Here is a 22,430-nt window from a genome sequence, read left to right as displayed (position 1 = left end):
AATTTAGCATTAGCTTTTGTGCTAGCCATGTTATGGTCTGCAATAACGTTCTCCAGGAGCTGCTCAGGGTTACTTACACGTTTCTGAATTATTATGATAAGTTCCCTACGGTTTTACATCTGATAAATCAGGGTTTAGTTGAGTTATAAGTTCATTCCGTTGATTTTTTTTTAGGCTTTGCTACTTTGAGCTATTCATAGTGCGTCTGCTCTCTTCGCCATCTTGTCACGCCCCACAGCCCGAGAGAGCTTCGGTGCCGGAAGTAAATTTCCCATTCATTTCTCCCATTGACGTTTTGGAAAAACCGTATCTAAAGAGTTTGAGCATGTCTGAGGATAACCAGCTACGGCTGAACTCATAAGCATACAACATATCATTTCGAGTGAAAAAACGAAGAGAAAATCCAAAAAAAGTCAAAGGTACAAGACTGTGTACATATTTTAATTTCCGAGCGAAGGAACTACTCATCCCATAAACCACTGCGCCTCACTGAAGTCGACTGAAGCCACAACCGCGAAAGAGCCTTTTGAGCGACTTCCAAATCTGACGACGGCCACGCAAACTTTTTAAGTCAGTAAAACTGTTAATGCCAAATTTAAATGTCCTTGGACAAACTACACTACAGTCCTGCCTATGGAGGGGCCTCTGAATTCTTAGACCACATCCATCCCCCGCACTTTTGAAAAGCTTGCTATGCCCTGCATTTTAAATTAATAAATAATAATGAAGTCCAGGTTTTGAAAACTCTTCGCGATCGACTTAAAATGCTTCCAAGATCGACTTGTCGACCGCGATTGACGGGTTGGTGACTCCTGTAACGTTACTGTTTTACGGTCAATAGTACTAATCAGCTGATTGTCAAAGCCATTACACAGCGAGGGAGAAGAACTACATAAAACAATCCAACTACATATTTTACACCACTGACAAGGTAAAAGTCACTACTCAAGTTGTGTATGGCTAGCTTCTAGCTTTCTGCAGCTTCTCTTTCAAGGTAGTGACGAAACGCGCTGTTTGTTTGCTGTTTTTCGCTGTCGGCTACGGTAGAAACATGACGTCACAATATGTCGACCTTCATAGAAGGGGGTGCCCGCGGTTATGTAGATATAAATGTCTCATTCTAAGGTAATAAAAACATAACGGTTCATTGAGTAAGGTCTTTACACCCCACTGAACACATAGTTATGGATCTTATATTGCATTTCTGTCAATAGATCCTAAGAAATATCACACATTGCACCTTTAAATCATTTTTAAGACACTTGTTGTCACACACAGGAGACAGACAGGTTTAATTGAACACAGTGTTTATTAAAAGCAGAGTGGTGCTGGGACAACGGGAACAGGACGATGGTGAGAGGATGGTGACTTGTAGAATGATGATGGTGACTGAAGTGGATTTCTGTGCAGGTGACGAGTGAACACACAGACAGGCGGTCCGGATCAGCATGACGGACAGAAGACGGACTGAAGACTGCATACAGGACGAGAAGATCTCAGGTGAGTAGATTGGTTAGGAGTCTGACAGAAAGCAGTGTATTACTGCGACGAGACCAGACAAAGAGTGAAATATAAAGGCTGTGTTGATGAGGGAGTGCAGGTGCAGCGAGTCAGTACTCTGGTGATTGAGTGATGATTGGGGCGGTGACGTGTGGCTGACTCTGTGACAGTTTTTCACTTGGATCTATTTTTATTACCACCATTTTTTTATCAGATGACTCAATTAATCAATGGAATAATCGGTAGAATACTCGATTTCTAAAATAATGGATAGCCGCCTCTAGGGGTGTGCAAAAAAATCGATTCACATGTGAATCGCGATTCAAGCTTTACCGATTTAAAATCGATTCATTTTATTTATTTTTTTAAATGGCATGCAGGGGTGCAGTGGCAATCGGGAGAGTCTGGGCTTTTCCCAGTGGGCCGGTAGTGTTTCGAGGCCGCGAGGGCCGGTCTGATAATAGTTATACATTGCAAGTTCTTAGCAACACCATCCGGCGGCCTGGTGTGCCACGCGTGTCAGAAGGTAAGGGTTCCTCCGCACTCGTATATTTTTTTTTTCTCTCTCATCAAAACCGAATATGTTCATCAGTGGTTACAGCCTATATCAAGCAGGGACACGTTTGTGTGCATTTTATTTTGTGATTTCACCGGAATGAATCTCTGCAACAGCGATAGATTGAAGAGCGCGTCCGAGTGAAGACTGTGCGCGAGCCACAAGAGAACAACTGTATCCATGCAACTGATAGCAGCGAAACCGAGCGCTCAGCTTGATTTCAATAACAACAGATTTAAGCGCTATATCTCTTATTTAATAGCAAACTAAATTAATGCTCTGCTAGTTAACTGGAGATGTTTTATTTATTTGTATTAGGTACGTCCGTGCAATGTTTCAAAAAGTGGTGGGGGACAATATCGATCCTGAGAAAAGGGGTTGGGGACATGTCCCATCCGTCCCACCCGCAAATTACGCCTATGACACGACTTCACTGGATCTAAACAAATCAATATAACCATAGATGTGACCAGTAGCAGTGGCTTTTTTAATCTATTTAAAATAATTTTGCAAAGGTTCTATGGCATTAGTATATTTTTTAGGAATTTTAGGAGAGTTCACATTTCAACAGTCAACCTGGTAGCTGAAGTACTCCTTACACCACATTTAGCATGATTGTTTGTTTGATCTGACTACAACACTTTAAAGCTAAATGTAAAAGCTTTTTATTTAAGTTTTATTTTAAACTTGAATTAAATGTATTTGAAAGCTGGCCAAAGCTTGGCACTTTGCACTTTTTAGTTCAAAAGTTTTTATTTTTGTATGAAGACATATAAAGTAATATCAAACTACATTTAATTTGTTGTGTTTCTTTTCTTTTAAATTGTATGTCTACTGCAATCAATCGCATAGGAAAAAGTAAACTACATTTACATACTGCGAATCGTTTTTTGAATCGAGAATCGTTTTTGAATCGAAAATCGATTTTGAATCGAATCTTGAGCCTAAAAATCGATATTGAATCGAATCGTGACATTTTCTGAATCGTGCACCCCTAGCCGCCTCCCTAGCTGAACTATTATGTTCATTGCAAACTGAACTGCAATCAGACGTGTGTTTGAAAACACTCAATACAATTAGGGATGCACGATATGAACTTTTTGGCTGATACCGATAACCGATATATCGGTCTTTGTCAGACACGTGGGTTTGTTGTGTGTGACGTCACCGCGGCGCCATTTTTGAGGTATCGCGGCTGACTGAGAATTAAAGAGATTACAGGAGTAGAAGTAAGAAAGATAACTAATAAGATAACTGTCTAGATAATAAGTAAATATAACTCGCAAACCTGGAGAATCAAAATAAAATTGAGAAAAGGCCGTACCGAGATAAACTCGATAAAGATCCCAGAAACCGTTATTTGGAGAAATTGTCATCCATTCAGAACATAGATCCATATGAGCTGACTGCAGTAAGTTGGAGTGCTGACCCCGCATTGCTACCTCCATCCTCATACTTAGACATTGTCAATTATCTTGTTTATGGTATAAGCGCATATACCAGTCAACAATTCAAAAACTATAAATCTCTGGAAGCCCACGGACATTTCACCAATGGCTGGGTACAGGATTTATATACATTCCGACCGAAGGACTGCGACAACACAGTAGTAACAGCAAAGGTATGTTTGCTGTAATGATGATGATGATGATAATGTCATGTTAACTGTATCATCAGTGCCTGATTAAGGATGGTTTGTTTAGTTTGAACGTGTCAAATAAATTGTAATACTACCGTCTTTTCATGCATTTTTTTTCTTTATTGTATTAATTACACAAACAATACCTAACACAATAAAACAGAAACATTGTTTCAATAAAATAAGTCATCATCATGAAAAATTGGCTGACATATTACTGAACTGCAGCCAAAGTAAGTTGTTGTCCACAGATCCTGCACTCGCAATGGCTGAATGAGACGCCACTCAAGCCCTGGGCCATCATCAGCTCATCAGGGGCTATAACTTCTGGTCACTGCACATGTATGGCGGGAATTGCCGAAACATGCACACATGTTGCAGCTTTGCTCTTCAAGTTAGATTTGATGGTTTCTCTGTGAAAGTCTCAAAACAGTCAATGATCACTGCTACTCTGTGTCCAAAGGACTCCACAAATTGGTGAGGCATAATTTTTTGTAAAGTGTCTCTCTCTGGCCATATGATGGAACGGCTCAGGTTTGCATACATAAATGACACTATTTCATGAAATGTTCTGTATACTGTCTTTGGGGAAACATGAAAGAGATGGGCTAGATGTTGTGCAGGCAGATCCAGTCTAAGGCGCATAAAGGTTAAGAGAAGCATTTGAAATGGACTAAGAACTTTCTTCTTTTGGTCTGACATGAGAGGCACCAAAAAATGTAGTAAGGCCATAAAGGTTCCCAGGTTTGGCAGCCCTGTGTAGTACTTTACTTTGTCATCATTGTCTCCAAAAAACTATTACACATCCTGTGCTCATCAAGTTCACGTCGCAGCTGTCTGTTTTCTTCCAACAGGCGGTTTACTTCTGTACATCTGTGCACACATAAGTTACATTCTGCCATCCCCTGAGTGTTGTGGGTCTCTTCCTCAGTGTGTCGCTCACCATCTCAGCCGCTTCCCACATAGCAACACTGTTTCGGCGCAGATCCGGCCCAAATCTGGCACTTGTGGAATACTGATCTGGCCCACATGCAGCGTTGAATGACGGCCCTTGGGCGGACCACTCCTGTTTGCCAGATCTGGGCCACAAGCAGGCCATAGCAGTGCCACATGTCAGCCAAGAGGAAAGAAATAAACCAGAACTGGAACTTTTCTGAGCCACAAAACCTGTGTATATTAAATATGGAGTCATCTAAGCCTTAAAAAGCCTGTTAACAAGCAGAATCACTGAAGGAAAGAAGAGAACAGAAAAAGAGACAAGCAGAAACAAAAGAACTACAACTGACTTCCAGTCACAGCCTTAGATGAAATCAACTGAAGATTAAAAGAAGACATTAAATCTGTGAAGATCTCAGCAGAGGAGGATTAAACTCCACAAACAGCATTACCAGCTTCACTTATTACTAACCAGACTGACTTTATTTCTGTCAGACGTCTACAAAAGTTCTTATTGAGAATTAAGAGGGGTTTAACTGTTTCATTTGAAGTTACCATAAAAGTGATTAGTGTTTCCATTAGTTGTGCTCTTAACTCTTAATATGTCTTTTATCTTTTTTTGGCTTCTATGACAGTGTGTTTGTCAAACACATTTACAGCAGCAAAGAAAGCTAAAGTGAAATGAGATCAGGTAATGATGGTTACCTGATTATGGCTTTATAATCAGGAAATAACCAGATTTTCTGATGTCAATTGATTCTAATCAAACCAAACAATTTTATTGAACTATAAATACATGTATCATACAATCCCTGTGTTCCAGCAGTTCTGCAGCAATAAGATTTTGACAACAATGAGCACAACAAATTAGTCTATAGTGAAACACACAGACATCAACAATCAGTGTATGAATCTCAACAATGGTGACAATCAAAAGTGCCATGCACCAATGCATGCTGGGTAGCAGCATTGTACAAAACTCCCAGCATGCACTGCAGCATGAATAAATTATGCAGCTGAATGGTCTTATTATTGTCCAATATTTTGTTTAACCTTAAATATTTGCTGTTGTTTTTGTTGTGACATTTAGTAGCTTTTTTCTGATGTCCAGAATTGATCTGATTATCTGAATATTTTGTTGATTGTCACCATTGTTGAGATTCATACACTGATTGTTGATGTCCGTGTGTTTCACTATAGACTAATTTGTTGTGCTCATTGTTGTCAATCTTATTGTTGCAGAACTGCTGGAATACAGGATACATGTTTTTATAGTTCAATAAAATTGTTTGGTTTGATTAGATTCTAATGAAATCAGAAAATCACGTTATTTCATGATGATTATAAAGCCATCATCGGGTAACCGTCACCTGATCTAATTTCACTTTAGCTTTCTTTGCTGCTGCAAATATGTTTGACTAACACACCGTCACAGCGGCCAAAAAAGACAAAAGATATATTAAGAGTTAAGAGCACAACTAATGGAAACAATAATCACTGTTATGGTGACTTCAAATGAAACACATTAGAGTTAAACCTCTGTTAATTCTCAATAAAACCTTTTGTAGACATCTGACAGAAATAAAGTCAGTCTGGTTAGTAATAAGTGAAGCTGGCAAATGCTGTTTGTGGAGTTGTTTAATCCTCCTCTGCTGAGATCTTCACAGATTTAATGTCGTCTTTTCTCTTCAGTGGATTTCATCTTACACTCAAAAAAATGATATGTTGGCTTTACTTAACTTTTTTTTGTAAACAGGTTCCACCGGTTCCACATAACTATGTTTCGTTAAACAAACATAATATGTTCATGTAACTTCAACATCATGGAATTTGGTCATTTTAAGCGACCCAATTAAACTCTGAGCTAATGAGTTAATTAAGTGAATAATTGAGTGATGATTGAGCATTATTGAAGACACCTGATGTTAACAAGCAGAATCTCTGAAGGAGAAAACCGGAATGTTTAAGTCACCATTATGGAGATAAGTGTGTGTTTTAGTTGACCATTAACTTATTAACTTTAGATTTTGTTTGGTTGCTGTACATGAGTTATAACAGCCGGATGAACAACAAACAAAGGTCATCTGATGGTATTGGTTGTGTTTTAACATAATAATTATTTCACAATCATTTGACCTGAGTCACTGAACTTATATTAAACCGAATTTCTGAGTTAAGTTTACCTTATGGATAATAACAGCACTGACATTGTAGTGCATACTATTTTTAGATTTTTCAATGAAATTCAAATGACCAAATCAAGAAATAAAAAAGAAACTTCCTAAAAAATATTTAGAGTAGGCACACACAGACATCAAGAATCAGCATATGAATCTCAGCAATGGTGACAAACAGATCATAAGCTCATTATTTATTCATGCAGCAATGCATGATGGGAGCCATGAATGAGTTTTGATTGGTGGCACCCAGAATGCACTACAACATGCTTTATAATTGTCACCATTGGTGAGATTTACAGGCTGATTCTTGATGTCTGTGTGTGTCTACTGAAGATATTTTTTAGGAAGTCTCTTTTTTATTTATTGATTTGATCATTTGAATTTCATTGAAAAGTCAAAAAAATAGTATGCTCTACAACGACAGTGCTGTTATTATCCATAAGGTAAACTTAACTCAGAAATTTGGTTTAATATAAGTTCAGTGACTCAGGTCAAATGATTAAAAAATAATGATTATGTTAAAACACAAGCAACACCATCAGATGACCTTTGTTTATTGTTCATCCGGCTGTTATAACTCATGTACAGCAACCAAACAAAATCTAAAGTTAATAAGTTAATGGTCAAGAGCCCAACTAAAACAAATACTTATCTCCATAATGGTGACTTAAACATTCCGGTTTTCTCATTCAGAGATTCTGCTTGTTAACATCAGGTGTCTTCAATAATGCTCAATCATCACTCAATTATTCACTTAATTAACTCATTAGCTCAGAGTTTAATTGGGTCGCTTAAAATGACCAAATTCCATGATGTTGAAGTTACATGAACATATTATGTTTGTTTAACGAAACATAGTTATGTGGAACCGGTGGAACCTGTTTACAAAAAAAAGTTAAGTAAAGCCAACATATCATTTTTTTGAGTGTAGACTGTGTCTGAAGTCAGTTGTAGTTTTTGTGTTTCTGCTCGTCTCTTTTTCTGTTCTCTTCTTTCCTTCAGTGATTCTGCTTGTTAACAGGCTTTTTAAGGCTTAGATGACTCCATATTTAATATACACAGGTTTTGTGGCTCAGAAAAGTTCCAGTTCTGGTTTATTTCTTTGCTCTTGGCTGACATGTGGCATTGCTATGGCCTGCTTGTGGCCCAGATCTGGCAAACAGGAGTGGGCCACCCAAGGGCCGTCATTCAACGCTGCATGTGGGCCAGATCAGTATTCCACAAGTGCCAGATTTGGGCCGGATCTGCGCCGAAACAGTGTTGCTATGTGGGTTGTGTCTCCTCAGCATGTGGCACAACATCTCCATCAGCCTCGTGTGTCTCCTCAGTGTGTCGCTCACCACCTCCTTCAGCTGGCTGCAGTGTGTTTTTTCTTTCCTCCCTCTTACTTCGTCTTGCAGAGCGTGTAGTGTTGGTGCGAGAGATTTCTGTGTGACCCAGATTGAGGGCGGGTGCCCAGTCTGGGTCAGTCTCCATCATCTCATATGCAGGCTGACCTGCAATAACGTGAAAAAGGTTTTAACTTCATAACAGGGGACCAAAAGCGTTAACATTAATCATAGATTATACTAAAGTATCAGTACAGACACTGAGCGAAATTAATTCAGCTAAAATGTAGAAAAAGTATTAAAACAGTGCTGTACTTTTCAGACTGCAAGTCACACCGAAGTGAAATTACATTTTTGTGCAAAAACACAGCGAGTAACTTTCAAGCCTTACAAATTGTAAAATTGACTATTTTCCATTCTAAATCTGTATCTATTTAGTTGAAATTGCAGTTGAGTAAAGTACAAAGTAAGGTACAAACCCCCCAAATAATGAAGTGCTGTAGTGAAGTAAAATAATTATTTCATAGCCCTGTATAAGACGCTTGCATAACATTTTACAGTATAAAAGACTAATGTTTATCCCATGATCGCGGTTACATTTGTGCATTGTTTTGAGTTATCTGTGACACAGATAATTCATCCATAATGACTCGCGGATAAAATGTTAGATTTGTCAACATCACTTAAATGTCTTACCTTTATGAAAATTTTTAGAGCAGACATGCATAAACGGAGATATGTTTGCAAAGGTGATGTTTTTGCGTCGCACAGCTCCAACCCAGGCCATCCGACGCCTCTTTATGTCCGCTACATGCTGTCCATGTCCTTTCTTCAAAGTGGGAATGCTAAAAAACCTTTCCTTTATTTTGTGACCCTTTCTGTCGTGAGACTTACTATTGAAGCCTATCACACAACAAGAACGTACCATTTTATCTCATTTATGAACAACACAATTCTCCCAACAGAACACACCAGCATTGATACCTTACAAATGGCGGCAACGCCCATAATGCACTTCGTGTTTCACGAGTGTGACGTCACCTGACAAAGACCGATTGGCCGATCAATGACAGGAAGGAAAAATGGACTGGTAGCACTTGTTCAAAGAAAACTGGAAGAGGAGAATGTGGAGGAGGCCATTGCTCTGCATTATCCACCAGCAGGCCCTTTGCGGCAAATGCCTGAGATTTGACAATGTGATGTCCGAGGTACGTTGGCTCAGTAGGGGAAACGTCTTAAAGAGGTTTTTTGAATTGAGAGCAGAAGTGAAAGCCTTCATGGAGAAGGGTGGGATGGCTGTTTCTGTGTTAAGTGATCCCAAATGGCTCATGGACTTAGCTTTTCTTGTTGACATCACACAGGAGCTGAATGTACTGAACAAGAAGTTACAAGGCCAGGGGCAGCTTGTCAGTGCTGCCTATGACAATGTGAGGGCATTCTCCTCAAAACTTGTGTTATGGAAAGCCCAGCTCTCTCAGACAAACCTTTGCCATTTCCCAGCATACAAGGCACTCATGAATGTGGGCACACCTTTCAGTGGTGAGAAGTATGCTGATGCCATTTATGAACCTACAGGAGGAATTTGATCGCAGGTTTGCTGACTTCAGGACACACAGAGACACTTTTTCGTTTTTACAATCATTGCATATTTCTCTATTGATTTTTTTATTTATTTAAAGAATTATTTATTTTGTAAAGGTAAAAAATGCACTGGAAATCTATTTGCACTGTGAACATTTAGTTTTTTTAGAAAAAAAAAGAAGAAAAAAAAGAATAAACAAGCTGTCTTTTAATTTCTCCTTATTCCAATCCAAACAGAAAATTAAATGATCAGAATGTTTTTTAAATGTTGTTCTTCTATCAGTTTCAGGGGGTGTGAAGCTGAATCTGGTTGTGTGCGGGAGCAACGGGACATTAAAATCCTCCATATCAGAGCTGATCCTGCAGCAGACAGACAGAAAATCAGGCGTGGATCTTCATGATCATGTGATCAGTGTGGTGGAGCTTCCAGCTCTGTTCAACACTCGGCTCTCAGAGGAGGAAGTGGTGCGTCAGACGCTCCGCTGTGTGTCTCTCTGTCATCCTGGAGTTCATGTTTTCCTCTTCATTATTCCTGATGCTCCACTCAGTAATGAAGAAAAAGCAGAAATGGAGGAGATCCAGAGGATCTTCAGCTCCAGAATCAACAAACACATCATGATCCTCATAATGCAGAATTCAGAGCATCAGACAGCAGAACTCAATGAAGAAACACAGTCTGTCATTGAGAGTTTTGGAGGAAGACATCATATCTTTGGTCCCACCACACAAGTGTCCACGTTGATGGAGAACGTTGAGAAGATGCTGGAAGAAAACAGAGGAGAGTTGTTCTCAGCAGAAACATTTCTGGTGGATATATGGAGGAAATATGAAGAGATGAAGAAGAAAATTCATTCACTAGAGACACCTTCACTGTCACAAGGTAATGACCAGAAAATGAGTCTTAAACTACAGCATGAAAAATTACAAAATGATTTGAATTATTACATTTTAATTCTACAATACTTTTATTCTATATTAGAATTGTATACATTTGTGTTTTTAAACAGCAGAACTGCAACATTCAACACCCAGGCTATCTTGCACCCAGCTCAATTGACTTTGTACACCGACGCATATATCAAATTAGGGAATGAACTTGCGCTCCCGGGGGCGGTTCAGCGAAAAGATGAAGCGTGTTCCGGTGCAAACGTTCCCTGCTGCTATTTTGTTTCAGAAAACAATTCGTCCACCGACCAGGAAAAACCTAGTTTAAAGTCAGTGGCTCGTTATTCAGATGCTATTTTAAGGGCGCGTGCTTGGCCATAATGTAGCGTGTGCAAACCATTAGGGGTGTGCAAAAATATCGATTCACATTTGTATCGCGACTCAAGCTTTACCGATTCAAAATCGATTCATAGAATTCCAAAAATCGATTCATATTTATTTTTTTAAATGGCATGCAGGGGTGCAGTGGCAATCGGGAGAGTCTGGGCTTTTCCCAGTGGGCCGGTAGTGTTTCGAGGCCGCGAGGGCAGGTTTGATAATAGTTATACATTGCAAGTTCTTAGCAACACCATCCGGCGGCCTGGTGTGCGGCCGCTGCCCGCTGGTCAAACTGTGCAGCCTCTCTGCTCAACCCGTAAATAAATGCATCGATCCGCAAATGGTGTGAGTTTTTTAATGGTCTAGTGGTAGATCTTTTGCCAAGCGTGTCAGAGGTTACGGGTTCCTCCGCACTCGCATAGTTTTTTTCTCTCTCATCCAAACCGAATATGTTCATCAGTGGTTACAGCCTATATCAAGCAGGGACACGTTTGTGTGCATTTTATTTTGTGATTTCACCGGAACGAATAGAGTCTCTGCAACAGCGATAGATTGAAGCGCGCGTCCGAGTGAAGACTGTGCGCGAGCCACAAGAGAACCACTGTATCCATGCAACTGATATCAGCGACAACGAGCGCTCAGGTTGATTTAAAAAACAACACATTTTAGCGCTAGATCTCTTATTTAATAGTGAACTAAATGAATGCTCTGCTAGTTAACTGGAGATGTTTTATTTATGTTTTATTGGTGGCTTTTTTAATCTATTTAAAATAATTTTGCAAGGGTTCTGTGACATTAGTATATTTTTTAGGAATTTTAGGAAGTTCAATGTGCCCAGTCGAGTTCACATTAACAGTCAACCTGGTAGCTGAAGTACTCCTTAAACCACATTTAGCATGATTGTTTGTTTGATCTGACTACAACACTTTAAAGCTAAATGTAAAAGCTTTTTATTTAAGTTTTATTTTAAACTTGAATTAAATGTATTTGAAAGCTAGCCAAAGCTTGGCACTTTGCACTCTTTAGTATGTATGAAGACATATAAAGTAATATCAAACTACATTTTATTTGTTGTGTTTCTTTTCTTTTAAATTGTATGTCTACTGCAATCAATCACATAGGAAAAAGTAAACTACATTTACATACTGTGAATCGTTTTTTGAATCGAAAATCGATTTTGAATCGAATCTTGAGCCTAAAAATCGATATCGAATCGTGACATTTTCTGAATCGTGCACCCCTACAAACCATACATAATTACAAGGAAAAATATTACCACACGAGGGAAATCAGTGTGGTGTCCATGAAGATGTGAAAAAATAGGCATGTGAATACAATGTATAATAATGCAATGGGGATATGGGAATATTTGTGTCCTGATAATGCCAAATGTCTTTTGTTACCAGTAAAAAGTGGCCTATATTATTTTAAATATATCTAGTGAGTGACAGAGTGCAAGCATATTCGTCTAAAATAATTCTGTATTTTCAGCCTCAGAATCATGAATATTGTTATTCTGGTGTCACCATTGTCCGGTGCATTGGGTTTCCAGCACGAAGTCCAAACCTATTCATTTACACCCCGAATGTAAAACTAAAGTTAGTATTTTAATCAACAGTACATTTTTTTGTTAACTTTTTATCATAATCTTGGAGTATCGCAATAATATCGTATCATGAGTTCAGTCACAGTGATATGATATGTATCGAATCGTGACATGAGGGTATCGTTACACCCCTAGATTCCATCTACTCTGTCAGTTGTCTTGTTAAATTATTTAGTTGATTATACAGATTTAATTTTGTTCCATATCCTATGGCTTTGTAACATATGGACCTAAATAAACAAAAATAAATATGAACAAAAGTCATATAAAATGATTGTTCATAAAAAGTAGTTTTGGTCTTTATTCCTTGAATTTATTTCATATCTTCCAAATAAAAAATACATCAAATAGACAATATTAATAAAACATTCAAAATACAAGTTTCCACATCCTTCAAAAACAGTCTTAAATGTTTTTCGTTGCGAAAGCCACACTACTTTGTTTGGCCTTCAAAAAGAGGACACAATTAGAAAACAGTGCTTAAGCTTTATTTACAACACTTTTCCAAAACAGTACAAGCAAAATGTCTCTAGAACCTGCGAGAGTAACGTTACAAGGCCAGCTGTGCACAAACTGGGGCAATTCCATCTTTGCAAGTACATTCTGGCGCTTCTGACTCAGAATTTTTTTTGTTTACTAGTGTACGCCCCCGTAGCGTGGGGCAATCGGTCAACTTGGTCATTGCATTTTCCGGGATCAGATTCGGCTCGAATTGACATTATCACCTGTCATTGTTACTTTGGGAGCTGATGTTCCAAAATATGGTAAGGGACGTGACATTTCCGTCACCTGCTTAAGGTTTTTGGGCCAATCACAATGCACTGGATTGCTGGCCAATCAGAAATCAGAAAGGCGGGCATAGAGGAGCAACAATAATGTACAGTATGTGTAAAATAATGACTTTTTTTAACTGAAAACCGCGTAAACACGTTGCATTAATCAAATACACAAAATAATGTTATTTTTTAGAACCATCATATGACCCCTTTAACCTCCTAAGACCTGGTTGTCCACATACGTGGACATCACATTATTGGTTGTGTGCAGCATAATACTTAATTCTGTGCAAAGGTGGAAAGTCCAGGGGTCAGAAAGTAAAAGTCCTGCCATATTTTTATTCCACCCACAGCAAAAACTCCAGTGTTAAATGAACTTTATTGGGAGTTTATTTGGATCCAGACTCAAGAGTGTTAAAGTTAATGAGATAATTAAGTGAATAATTGAGTGATGATTGAGATTATTGAAGACACCAGATGTTAACTAGCAGAATCACTGAAGGAGAAAATCTATATTTTAGTTGCCGTTATGGTGATCAGTGTTTGCTTTAGTTGGGCAGGTGACCTTTAAATGTTTAACTAAAGATTTTGTTTGGCTGTTTTAACAGCTGGATGAACAAAGAGATCAGATCAGATCAGATGTTGTAGATCATGTTTAGACATAATCATCATTTGACCTGAATCACTGAACTCATTTAAAGCCTACTCTCTGACTTAAATGCATAATGATCATAACAGCATCACAGTGATTCTATAACATTAGATCCAGATTTTTCAAAATAAACCAAATAATATCTTAAACGTTGTTCTGATAAATAAATAATAATCTTTCTTTTAGGCACACACAGACATCAAGATTCAGTGTATGAATCTCAACAATGGTGACAAACAGAATATTCAATTAGGAAAAGGAAATTACTAAGACAATTCAGATCATAATTTATTCATACCGCAATGCATGATGGGAGCCATGAATGAGTTTTGATTGGTGGCACCCAGAATGCACTGCAACATGCTATATTATTGTCACCATTGTTGAGAATCACAGGCTGATTCTTGATGTATGTGTGTGCCCATAAAGTAATTAGAATAGTAAGCTTTTAAGAAATCTTTTGGATAATATTTAAAATTCTGAAAATGTTATATTGTGTAGTCAAAAGGTTAAACTCTACAAAAGAGTTTTGTGACAAATGATGATTATGTCAAAACATAACCAACACCAGCGCATCAGCTTTCCTTGTTGTTCATCTGGCTGTTATAACTCATGTACAGCAGCCAAACAACATCTAAAGTTAATGATTCAAGAGTCCAACTAAAGCAGACACTGATCACCATAATGGTGACTTTAAAAATGTGACGTTCTCCTTCAGTGATTCTGCTTATCATCAGGTGTCTTCAATAATGCTCAATCATCACTCAATTATACACTTAATTATCTCATTAACTTTAACACTCCTGAGTCTAGATCCAAATAAACTCCCAGTAAAGTTAATTTAACACTGGAGTTTTTGCTGTGGGTGGAATAAAAATGTGGCAGGACTTTTACTTTCTGACCCCTGGACTTTCCACCTCTGACCAAAACTCGGGTCTTAGGAGGTTAAAGGTGACATTATGCCCCTTTTCACAAGATGTAATATAAATCTATGGTGTCCCCAGGATGTGTCATTGACATTTCAGCTCAAAATACCCCCAGATCATTTATTATAGCTTGTCTAATTTGCCCCTTTTTGGGTGTGAGGAAAAACGCGCTGTTTTTGTGTGTCCCTTTAAATGCAAATGAGCTGGTTCTCCACCTTCATTCAGATGAGAGTCGATCCTTTACACCAGCTTCAGATACTCCGTGAATAACAAAACACGTGAATCTCACTCATCCAAAATATCAGAAATAACCAGTAGCGAGTGCATCCTTACAGAGAGACTCAGGAAGCGTTTAACTTTTAGACGCACCTAGATGTTTTTGAATAGTTAGTGGATACATTTATGTAGTTGTTGTGGAGTAACATTTATTCATCTCATCGACTTGCATCTACCGTCATGTTTAACTTTCACACAAGAAGTGTTCATTTTGTCAGACGAGACGAGACATATGTTCGTCAACTACCTTTTTTTCCATGACTAAGACGAGACGATGACGATACTGCACCAATGTCCAAAAACGCTGACTAAGACTAAATTATGCATTATTGTTGACGAAAAAAGACGAGACTAAAATATTTTGCATAAAATAAAAACTAAGATATTATCTCTCTTCATTTTCGTCTAAATCGTCTCTACTTTTTCATCATGAGATAGAAAAAAAACTGTACTTTTACTTCGTTCCTCTCGTTACTTTATTTTAATGCAATGTTATTGTTAAATGCGTAGTTTATTCCAAGCGCGCTGTATCTTTCTTCTGGGCATGAGCGATGCTCAATTCACCAATGAATCACTCTTTTGAGTCGGTTCTGTTCAAAGACTTCATCAAATAAGTTGGCAGATCTGTCTAAATCGGTTCGCGAATCAGTTTGAATGATCTGTTCAGTTTCCTGCATGCACTGAATCATCTGAAGCGCTTTCCATTCTTCCACTCGACTCGGATTTAAGAACATCAAGAGCGTTGGATGAAGTGGCCGTGGACCTACAGTGCAGTCAAGTGAAAGCGAATCTGCAAATGCATCATAGTTTTTACCAGCGACGAAGATCTTTATTAGTTGAACATCTTCATAAGATGTTTTTGAAATTCCACACTGTAAAAAATAAAATCTTAAAAAAACGGTCAATGACTGGCAGCTACGGCTGCCAAACAAAAACCGTTAAAATAAAGTAAAATATCCTAATTTAAATTAAGTGCAAAAAACTTTTCCAAAATTTGTCCTTAAATGTTTTACAGAAAAACATTGTTATTTTACAGCTATTTCCTGAATTATTATGATCAAACACCTTCACTGTAAAAAAAAAAACTGCCAAATGACTGTCAGCAATGGCTGAGATTATTGCAGAAATCTTAATTAAGCTTTTTAACAGAAACACAGTTATTTCACATATATATATTTCCTGAATTTTTTACTAAAAACATATTCACTGTAAAAAGTAAATATCTTGCTATAAACTACATGCATGATTTACTGTGATTATACGTCAATGCATCAGCAACTACACAGTTACTGTCTGTTAAATGAAGCAATACACAGCATTTCATCAGTGTTTCTCTGCTCGTCCTACACTAAAACACAGTCTCTACTCTTCAACACAATGGTGACACACAAAACACACCATACAGAAACACTTTACATCCCAACAGAACATTAAACACTAACAGATCTCTTAAGATCTCTGCATCCTCACTTATTACAATCCAGACTTTATTTCTCTCATACTAACATTCTTATTGAGAATTAACAGAGGTTTAGAAGTTGATATTTTATTGAAAATAATAAAGTTTGATGTCACCATGATGGAGATCAGTGTTTGCTTTAGTTTGCCTCTTGACCCTTTAATTTTAACATTATTTTTTCTCTGGCTGCTTTAACTGTGTGTTTCCGATACATACTTGTTATGGTAGTGATCATACAGACTCACTCAGACATCAAGAATCAGCGTATGAATCTCAACAATGGTGACAAAGAAAAAAATTCTGATCAACTCTGACCTATTATAAAGTCACAAAAAGGCTTTGTTGATGGTCACCATTGTTGAGATGCATATGTTGATTCTTGATGTCTCTATACTCCTAACAAAATAGACCAACTCAAAACATTTTATGTAGAATATATATTTTTTAAATTTCAGATAGCTATAATACTGATGCCACAATATTTCAACAAGTCATGTGAAAAAAATATGATATTAATAATTGCCTTTGTATAACAATTAAGTCCATCTATATATAATGTATTCACAGCTAATATTAGAGATTTGACCGTCATATCAGTGAATCAGACCACCATATGATGACTATAAAATCACCAATAAATGACCAAGATCATCTGATATTTTCTGCAGCATTTATTGCCATAACAAATGTGTATCAATAACACAGTAAAAGCAGTCAGAGAAAAACTAATGTTAAAAACTCAAGGGTCATGAGCCCAACTAAAGCTGACACTGATCTCAGTCATGGTGGCATCAAATTTCTGTTAAAGTTTTTTGCACTTTATTTAAATTAGGATATTTTACTTTAATTATATGGTTTTTGTTTGGCAGCCGTAGCTGCCAGTCATTTGACCCTTTTTTTACGATTTTTTTTTACAATGAAGGTATATGATTGTTATTTTACAGGTATATTCTGAATTATCACGGTGTTTTTCAGTTTATTTAATTTAGGATGTTTTACTTTAATGTTACAGTTTTTTGGGGGCTGCCAGTCATTTGACCGTTTTATCATTTAACTGTTTTGTTACTGTTTAATTACAGATTATATTTGTAATTTTACATACATTTTTATGTAATTTAAGAAAACAGAAAAAATACTGTATGAAAAATACAATCAATTTCCTGTATACAAAATGTGAATTACTGCAATTTGTCATTGTCACAATACCTAAAATAACAACTGAATTTTTATTTTACAAATATTATTTGTAATTTAACAAAAACAGTGTTTTGAGTACAATTTAAAATTAAAGAAAATGATCGTCAAAAAAGCAGTTATTTTCTGTAAAATTAGGAATTTTTTTCAGGACTATATAAGCCTAGCCTACATTCTATTTAATTTCATTCAGGTAATGTATTTTACAACCAAACAGATTATTGCGCCACGATAGCACTACAAAGTATGACATTACCCGTTTTTTTTGACATATACATACATTTTTACATTAAATAAACTGCATTGTCCACAGTTTATGTGGACAATGCTCGACCTGAAAACGGTAAATTGTAGTTTTCCTTGCTTTACCCCGGTCTTAAAGTAAAAAGATGACTGAAAAATAGTAGTATTTAATTAAATGCATTTATGGTGAGATTACTACATTTTCATTTCAATTTGTGTTCGTTTTGACCACGAACTATGCGCTGTCACTTTAATTGAGCGCGTGCAGCACAGCAGAAATAGACTCGGAGCAGAAACGATCGCTGCACTGCTGTATGCACCGCATCTGGAACGGATCGCCGGACCGCACCCGCGTGCAGTGTGAAAGCTCTAACCTGTTAACATGGGTACGGAGAAAAAATACGAGAGCAGAAATAAAATAAGTATACCCAGAAAAACTGAAAAGAATAGGCCTACTGTACTGTAGGCCTAACATACAACCTATATAACCTTTGTAACCTTTGTAACTTGTCAGTCGGACTCTGTTGGGCTTGGGCCCCAGCTTTTGAATTGTGTTGGTTCAAAATAAAATACTCTTCAGAACAAGTTCATCATTTGTGAATGTGTCTCTTAAATCAGAAAACCAGACACGTTTCACAAAGTTGCATTCAACAAAAATCATTAAACAAGTGTATTTTGTCAGGTAATTATGACATTTAACCATTATTTGAGATGTGTGAAACAATGTATGAAATGGTTATCAGAAATAATCTCAAATGATTTATTAAAAAAAAAAAGACTAAAATGTGTTGACTAAAACTTGACTAAGATAGATTGAGTTTTCTTTTGACTAAAACTAGACTAAAATGACGAGACTTTTAGTCGACTAAAACTTGACTGACAAAAAAAGATATGTGAATGACTAAATATGACTTAAACTAACAAGGACATTTGGCACAAGACTAAATTGAAAATAGGTGACAAAATTAACACTACACACAAGTTGACACAGTTCCCTTAGGCATTTATAAGACAGCGGTGACATACTTTGGTCCAATAGTATTCAGTGCTCGTCTGTACAGCAACACATTTTTTTGTTGTTTTCTCATTTTTTGTAGGTAGTATGGGAAGCCTTAATTTAATTCCACCAAATTGTGAGTATGAACATATACAAATGTTCACAATATTGCATGCATTTATTTGCTATAGAGTTGTCAAAAAGTACAGACTTCGGTACCAAAAGGTACTAATTTTTAAAAAATGTGACGCTTTTAGCGTTGTTGAACGGAATCGTAAAGCCTCTGATTGGCCATTGTTGGCCACGCGCTCATCGGATATCTCTGTGATTGGCTACAATGATCAACACACGGGAGTATTTGAGAGTACACGGAAGTGTTTGAAAGTATTTTTTAAAAACGAGAGCGGAGTGTTAAAAAAAATATGGACGTAGAGTCTGTGACGTCACCCGTATGTTTGTGAAGAGCGTTTTTGAAGCCTAAAGTGGGCAGAGCCGGCCGTCGCCATCTTGGCAGCGCGTCACTCCCGGATAACAGAAAATGGGCAGAGGCGGGACGTGGGTGGAGCTGAGGTGCCTGTTGCTAAAACCACGGCCACCTAGCTCAACGTGATCCGAGTTAGCTCAGGCTAAGAAGCTAATGCTAAATGTAACTGGCCTCACGCTAAAGTGACAGCTGACTTGAAGTAAAGCCAATAGTTAAAGTTTCTGCCCTTCGAAATACTATAATAGTTAAAAGACATAGCTAAAAGTGGTTGTTCTCTCGATACTCGACGACGCCGAAATCCAAAAGCGTGGGCGAAGGTAGAATGCCGATTCGAGTATTAAACTGTATGAAATAATCCCGAAAAAAGCACAAACACGACAGAGATGGCAAGTTCTGCAGCTTGAATTAGCTGAGGTGAAAAACGGCTAGTAGTGACGTCAGCGGCAATCCACCTGTCACTCAAGTGGCCACGCCCTTAATTATGCAGATTTTTAAGGCTTAATATAATTTAAACAGATGAGTTATAAAAAAATTCACCCCTCTCACAGTTGTCATGAAGGGCAAAATAAGCTATATAGACCAAAACCACTTTTTGCACCAGGCTGTAAACAAATTTTTTTCTGCTGTAAAGTTGGGCATTTTAACATGGGGGAGATACAGATTTGACTCACTTTTGCATCCAGCCTCAAGCGGCCAGTCGATGAATTGCAGTTTAATTCACTTCCGTGTTGGTTTCAAGAGACATCAAATTTATGATTTGATGACCTCCCTGTCTCGGTTGCCGCTTGGTTTGAAAGCACAAGCCGGACCGGTCCGCTGATAGACGCCTTTCAAATGCTCCTGTCTGTATCTGTGTAAGCGCTCGATGAAGAGCGTCATTGATGTACAACATGTTTTTGATGCGCTGATCATTATAGCCAATCACAGACATATCCGATGAGCGTGTGAGTACAATGGGCAATCAGAGGTGTTTACAGCGCTAATTTCAGTACCATTTGGTACAAAGTCTGTACTTTTTGACAACTCTAGTTGCTTTATGACTTTGACATATAATTTACTGTTTATTAATCTGTTTGTAATCGGCAATCTGTTTAATTTGTATGCACATTATCTTATACTCTCTCTCTTCTTCAGTGTCCTTGAGAAGGATGGTGTTGGTGGGAATGACTGGAGCAGGGAAAAGCTCTTCTGGAAACACAATCCTGGGCAGAAAAGCCTTCAAAGTCGCCAAAAGTGGTTCATCTGTGACCAAAGAGTGTGGGAAAGAGACTGGAGAAGTGGCTGAGAGAGAAATTACACTGGTGGATACACCCGGTATGTTTGACACAGATATTTCAGAGAAGGAGCTTCTGGAACAGAAGATCAGTAAGTGTATAAATATGACTGCACCTGGACCTCACACCATCATCCTGGTCATTAAACTGGGTCCGTTCTCTGAAGAAGAGAGAAACTCTGTGGAGAAGATCAGAGCCATATTCGGAGCAGAAGCAGATAAACACACACTCATCCTCTTCACACATGGTGATAAACTGACCAGCACTATCGAGAAACACATCAGTGAAGCTGGTAAGGATCTTAAAGAAATCCTGAGGCGCTGTGGAGGAAGATATCACGTGTTCAATAATAAAGACGTGGATGATCGTAATCAAGTCACAGAGTTCCTGCAGAAAGTGGAGGACATGGTCTCTGTTAATGGAGGAGGATTTTACACCAGTGACTCTTACCAGGACGTGGAGCTCATGCTGAAAACTAAAGAAGAGGAACTGAAGAAGCTGTACGAGAAGAAACTAGAAGAGAAAGAGATGGAACTGGAGTCCAGATTTACTGAAGAAAATAGGAAACTACAGGAGAGAATAGACACACTATCAGCATCTGAGCATGAAAAAGAAAAGAAGATCAAAGAGCTGGAACGACTGAATCAGAGTAAAAAGTGTAAAAAGACTGAGTACAAGCGTTATTATAAAGCAAAGCTCGGAGAGACCAGACAGGAGGCAGAACAGACTTGTGTTAATCAGAATATAATAAAGATCATAAAGGAGTTTTTCAAGAAACATTAATCACATTGCAGTTATATGCATGTCTATACATATATAATGTGTGTATATATAATATATATATGTATGTGTAAAATTTCAGTTCATAAGGTCTATGTAGTGCATAGTGTACAATAATCTTAATATTACTTATAAATAAGCTTTTGCTTCTGTAAATCTCATTAAATTGGCATGTCTTGGGGGCATGAAAGGAAATGATACTCTTGACATATTTAAAAAAAAAAATTCCTTCATTTCTTATGAATGTAACTCTACACCCTTACCTCATTTAGTATTAGGTTTTTAGTTGTTTAGTTTTTAGTATTTAGTTGTTGTTTTTTAGCTCTGTCGAAATATATATGAAAATACTTGAAAATGTGATTAATTTTTTTGATGCAGCCTAATCAAAATACAGTGCGACATACTGTACATTGGGAATATTTAGTTGACTTTTTCGTCAATTTACACAAGCTTTGGCGCTTAGATGGTTATAATATTATGTCAATACAATGCCTACGAAGGGAAGGACGTATGGGATTAATATCCTGCCATTCAAAACTGAAAATAAAGTTCTGAAAGGTTGAAACTAAGTGTTCGAAAACTCAAAATCGTACAAAAAAAAGTTTTGCAAGATCGAAAAATAAGATTTGCAAGCTTGCAAAATGTAAAAAAAGAAAAATATCTCTGCAAACGTTGTTTTCGAAATTTCCTTCTTCAGATCTGCATTTTTTTTACGATGTTGCGCAAACAATTTTTCAGAGTTTCAAATTTGTCAGTGTTCTCCCACTGTATTAGTTTGTT

The 22,430-nt window shown here is 37.5% G+C and overlaps 1 protein-coding gene across 1 annotated transcript; it reads left to right on the top strand.

Moving 5' to 3' along the window:
• The first annotated feature begins 1,423 nt into the window (after nucleotides 1-1,423).
• Nucleotides 1,424-21,677, top strand: LOC130072212 (GTPase IMAP family member 7-like). Its single transcript, XM_056237227.1, has 3 exons — nucleotides 1,424-1,500; nucleotides 19,213-19,248; nucleotides 20,731-21,677. The coding sequence occupies exons 1-3, from the start codon at nucleotides 1,449-1,451 to the stop codon at nucleotides 21,651-21,653; spliced, it is 1,011 nt and encodes a 336-aa protein (XP_056093202.1). The 5' UTR covers nucleotides 1,424-1,448; the 3' UTR covers nucleotides 21,654-21,677.
• Nucleotides 21,678-22,430: the final 753 nt, after the last annotated feature.

This window comes from Rhinichthys klamathensis, unplaced genomic scaffold (genome assembly GCF_029890125.1).
Source record: "Rhinichthys klamathensis goyatoka isolate OS25496 unplaced genomic scaffold, OSU_Roscu_1.1 h1tg000484l_1, whole genome shotgun sequence".
NCBI classification, from domain to species: Eukaryota; Metazoa; Chordata; class Actinopteri; order Cypriniformes; family Leuciscidae; genus Rhinichthys; species Rhinichthys klamathensis.
Note: the sequence above shows the minus strand (reverse complement) of the source record. Positions and strands in the feature narration are given on the sequence as shown.

Coding starts and splice junctions, on each gene's coding strand:
- LOC130072212 (XM_056237227.1), top strand. CDS start 1,449: ATGACGGACAGAAGACGGACTGAAGACTGCATACAGGACGAGAAGATC. Junction 1,501..19,212: donor ACAGGACGAGAAGATCTCAG/GTGAGTAGATTG, acceptor CATTTTTTGTAG/GTAGTATGGGAAGCCTTAAT. Junction 19,249..20,730: donor TAATTTAATTCCACCAAATT/GTGAGTATGAAC, acceptor TCTCTTCTTCAG/TGTCCTTGAGAAGGATGGTG.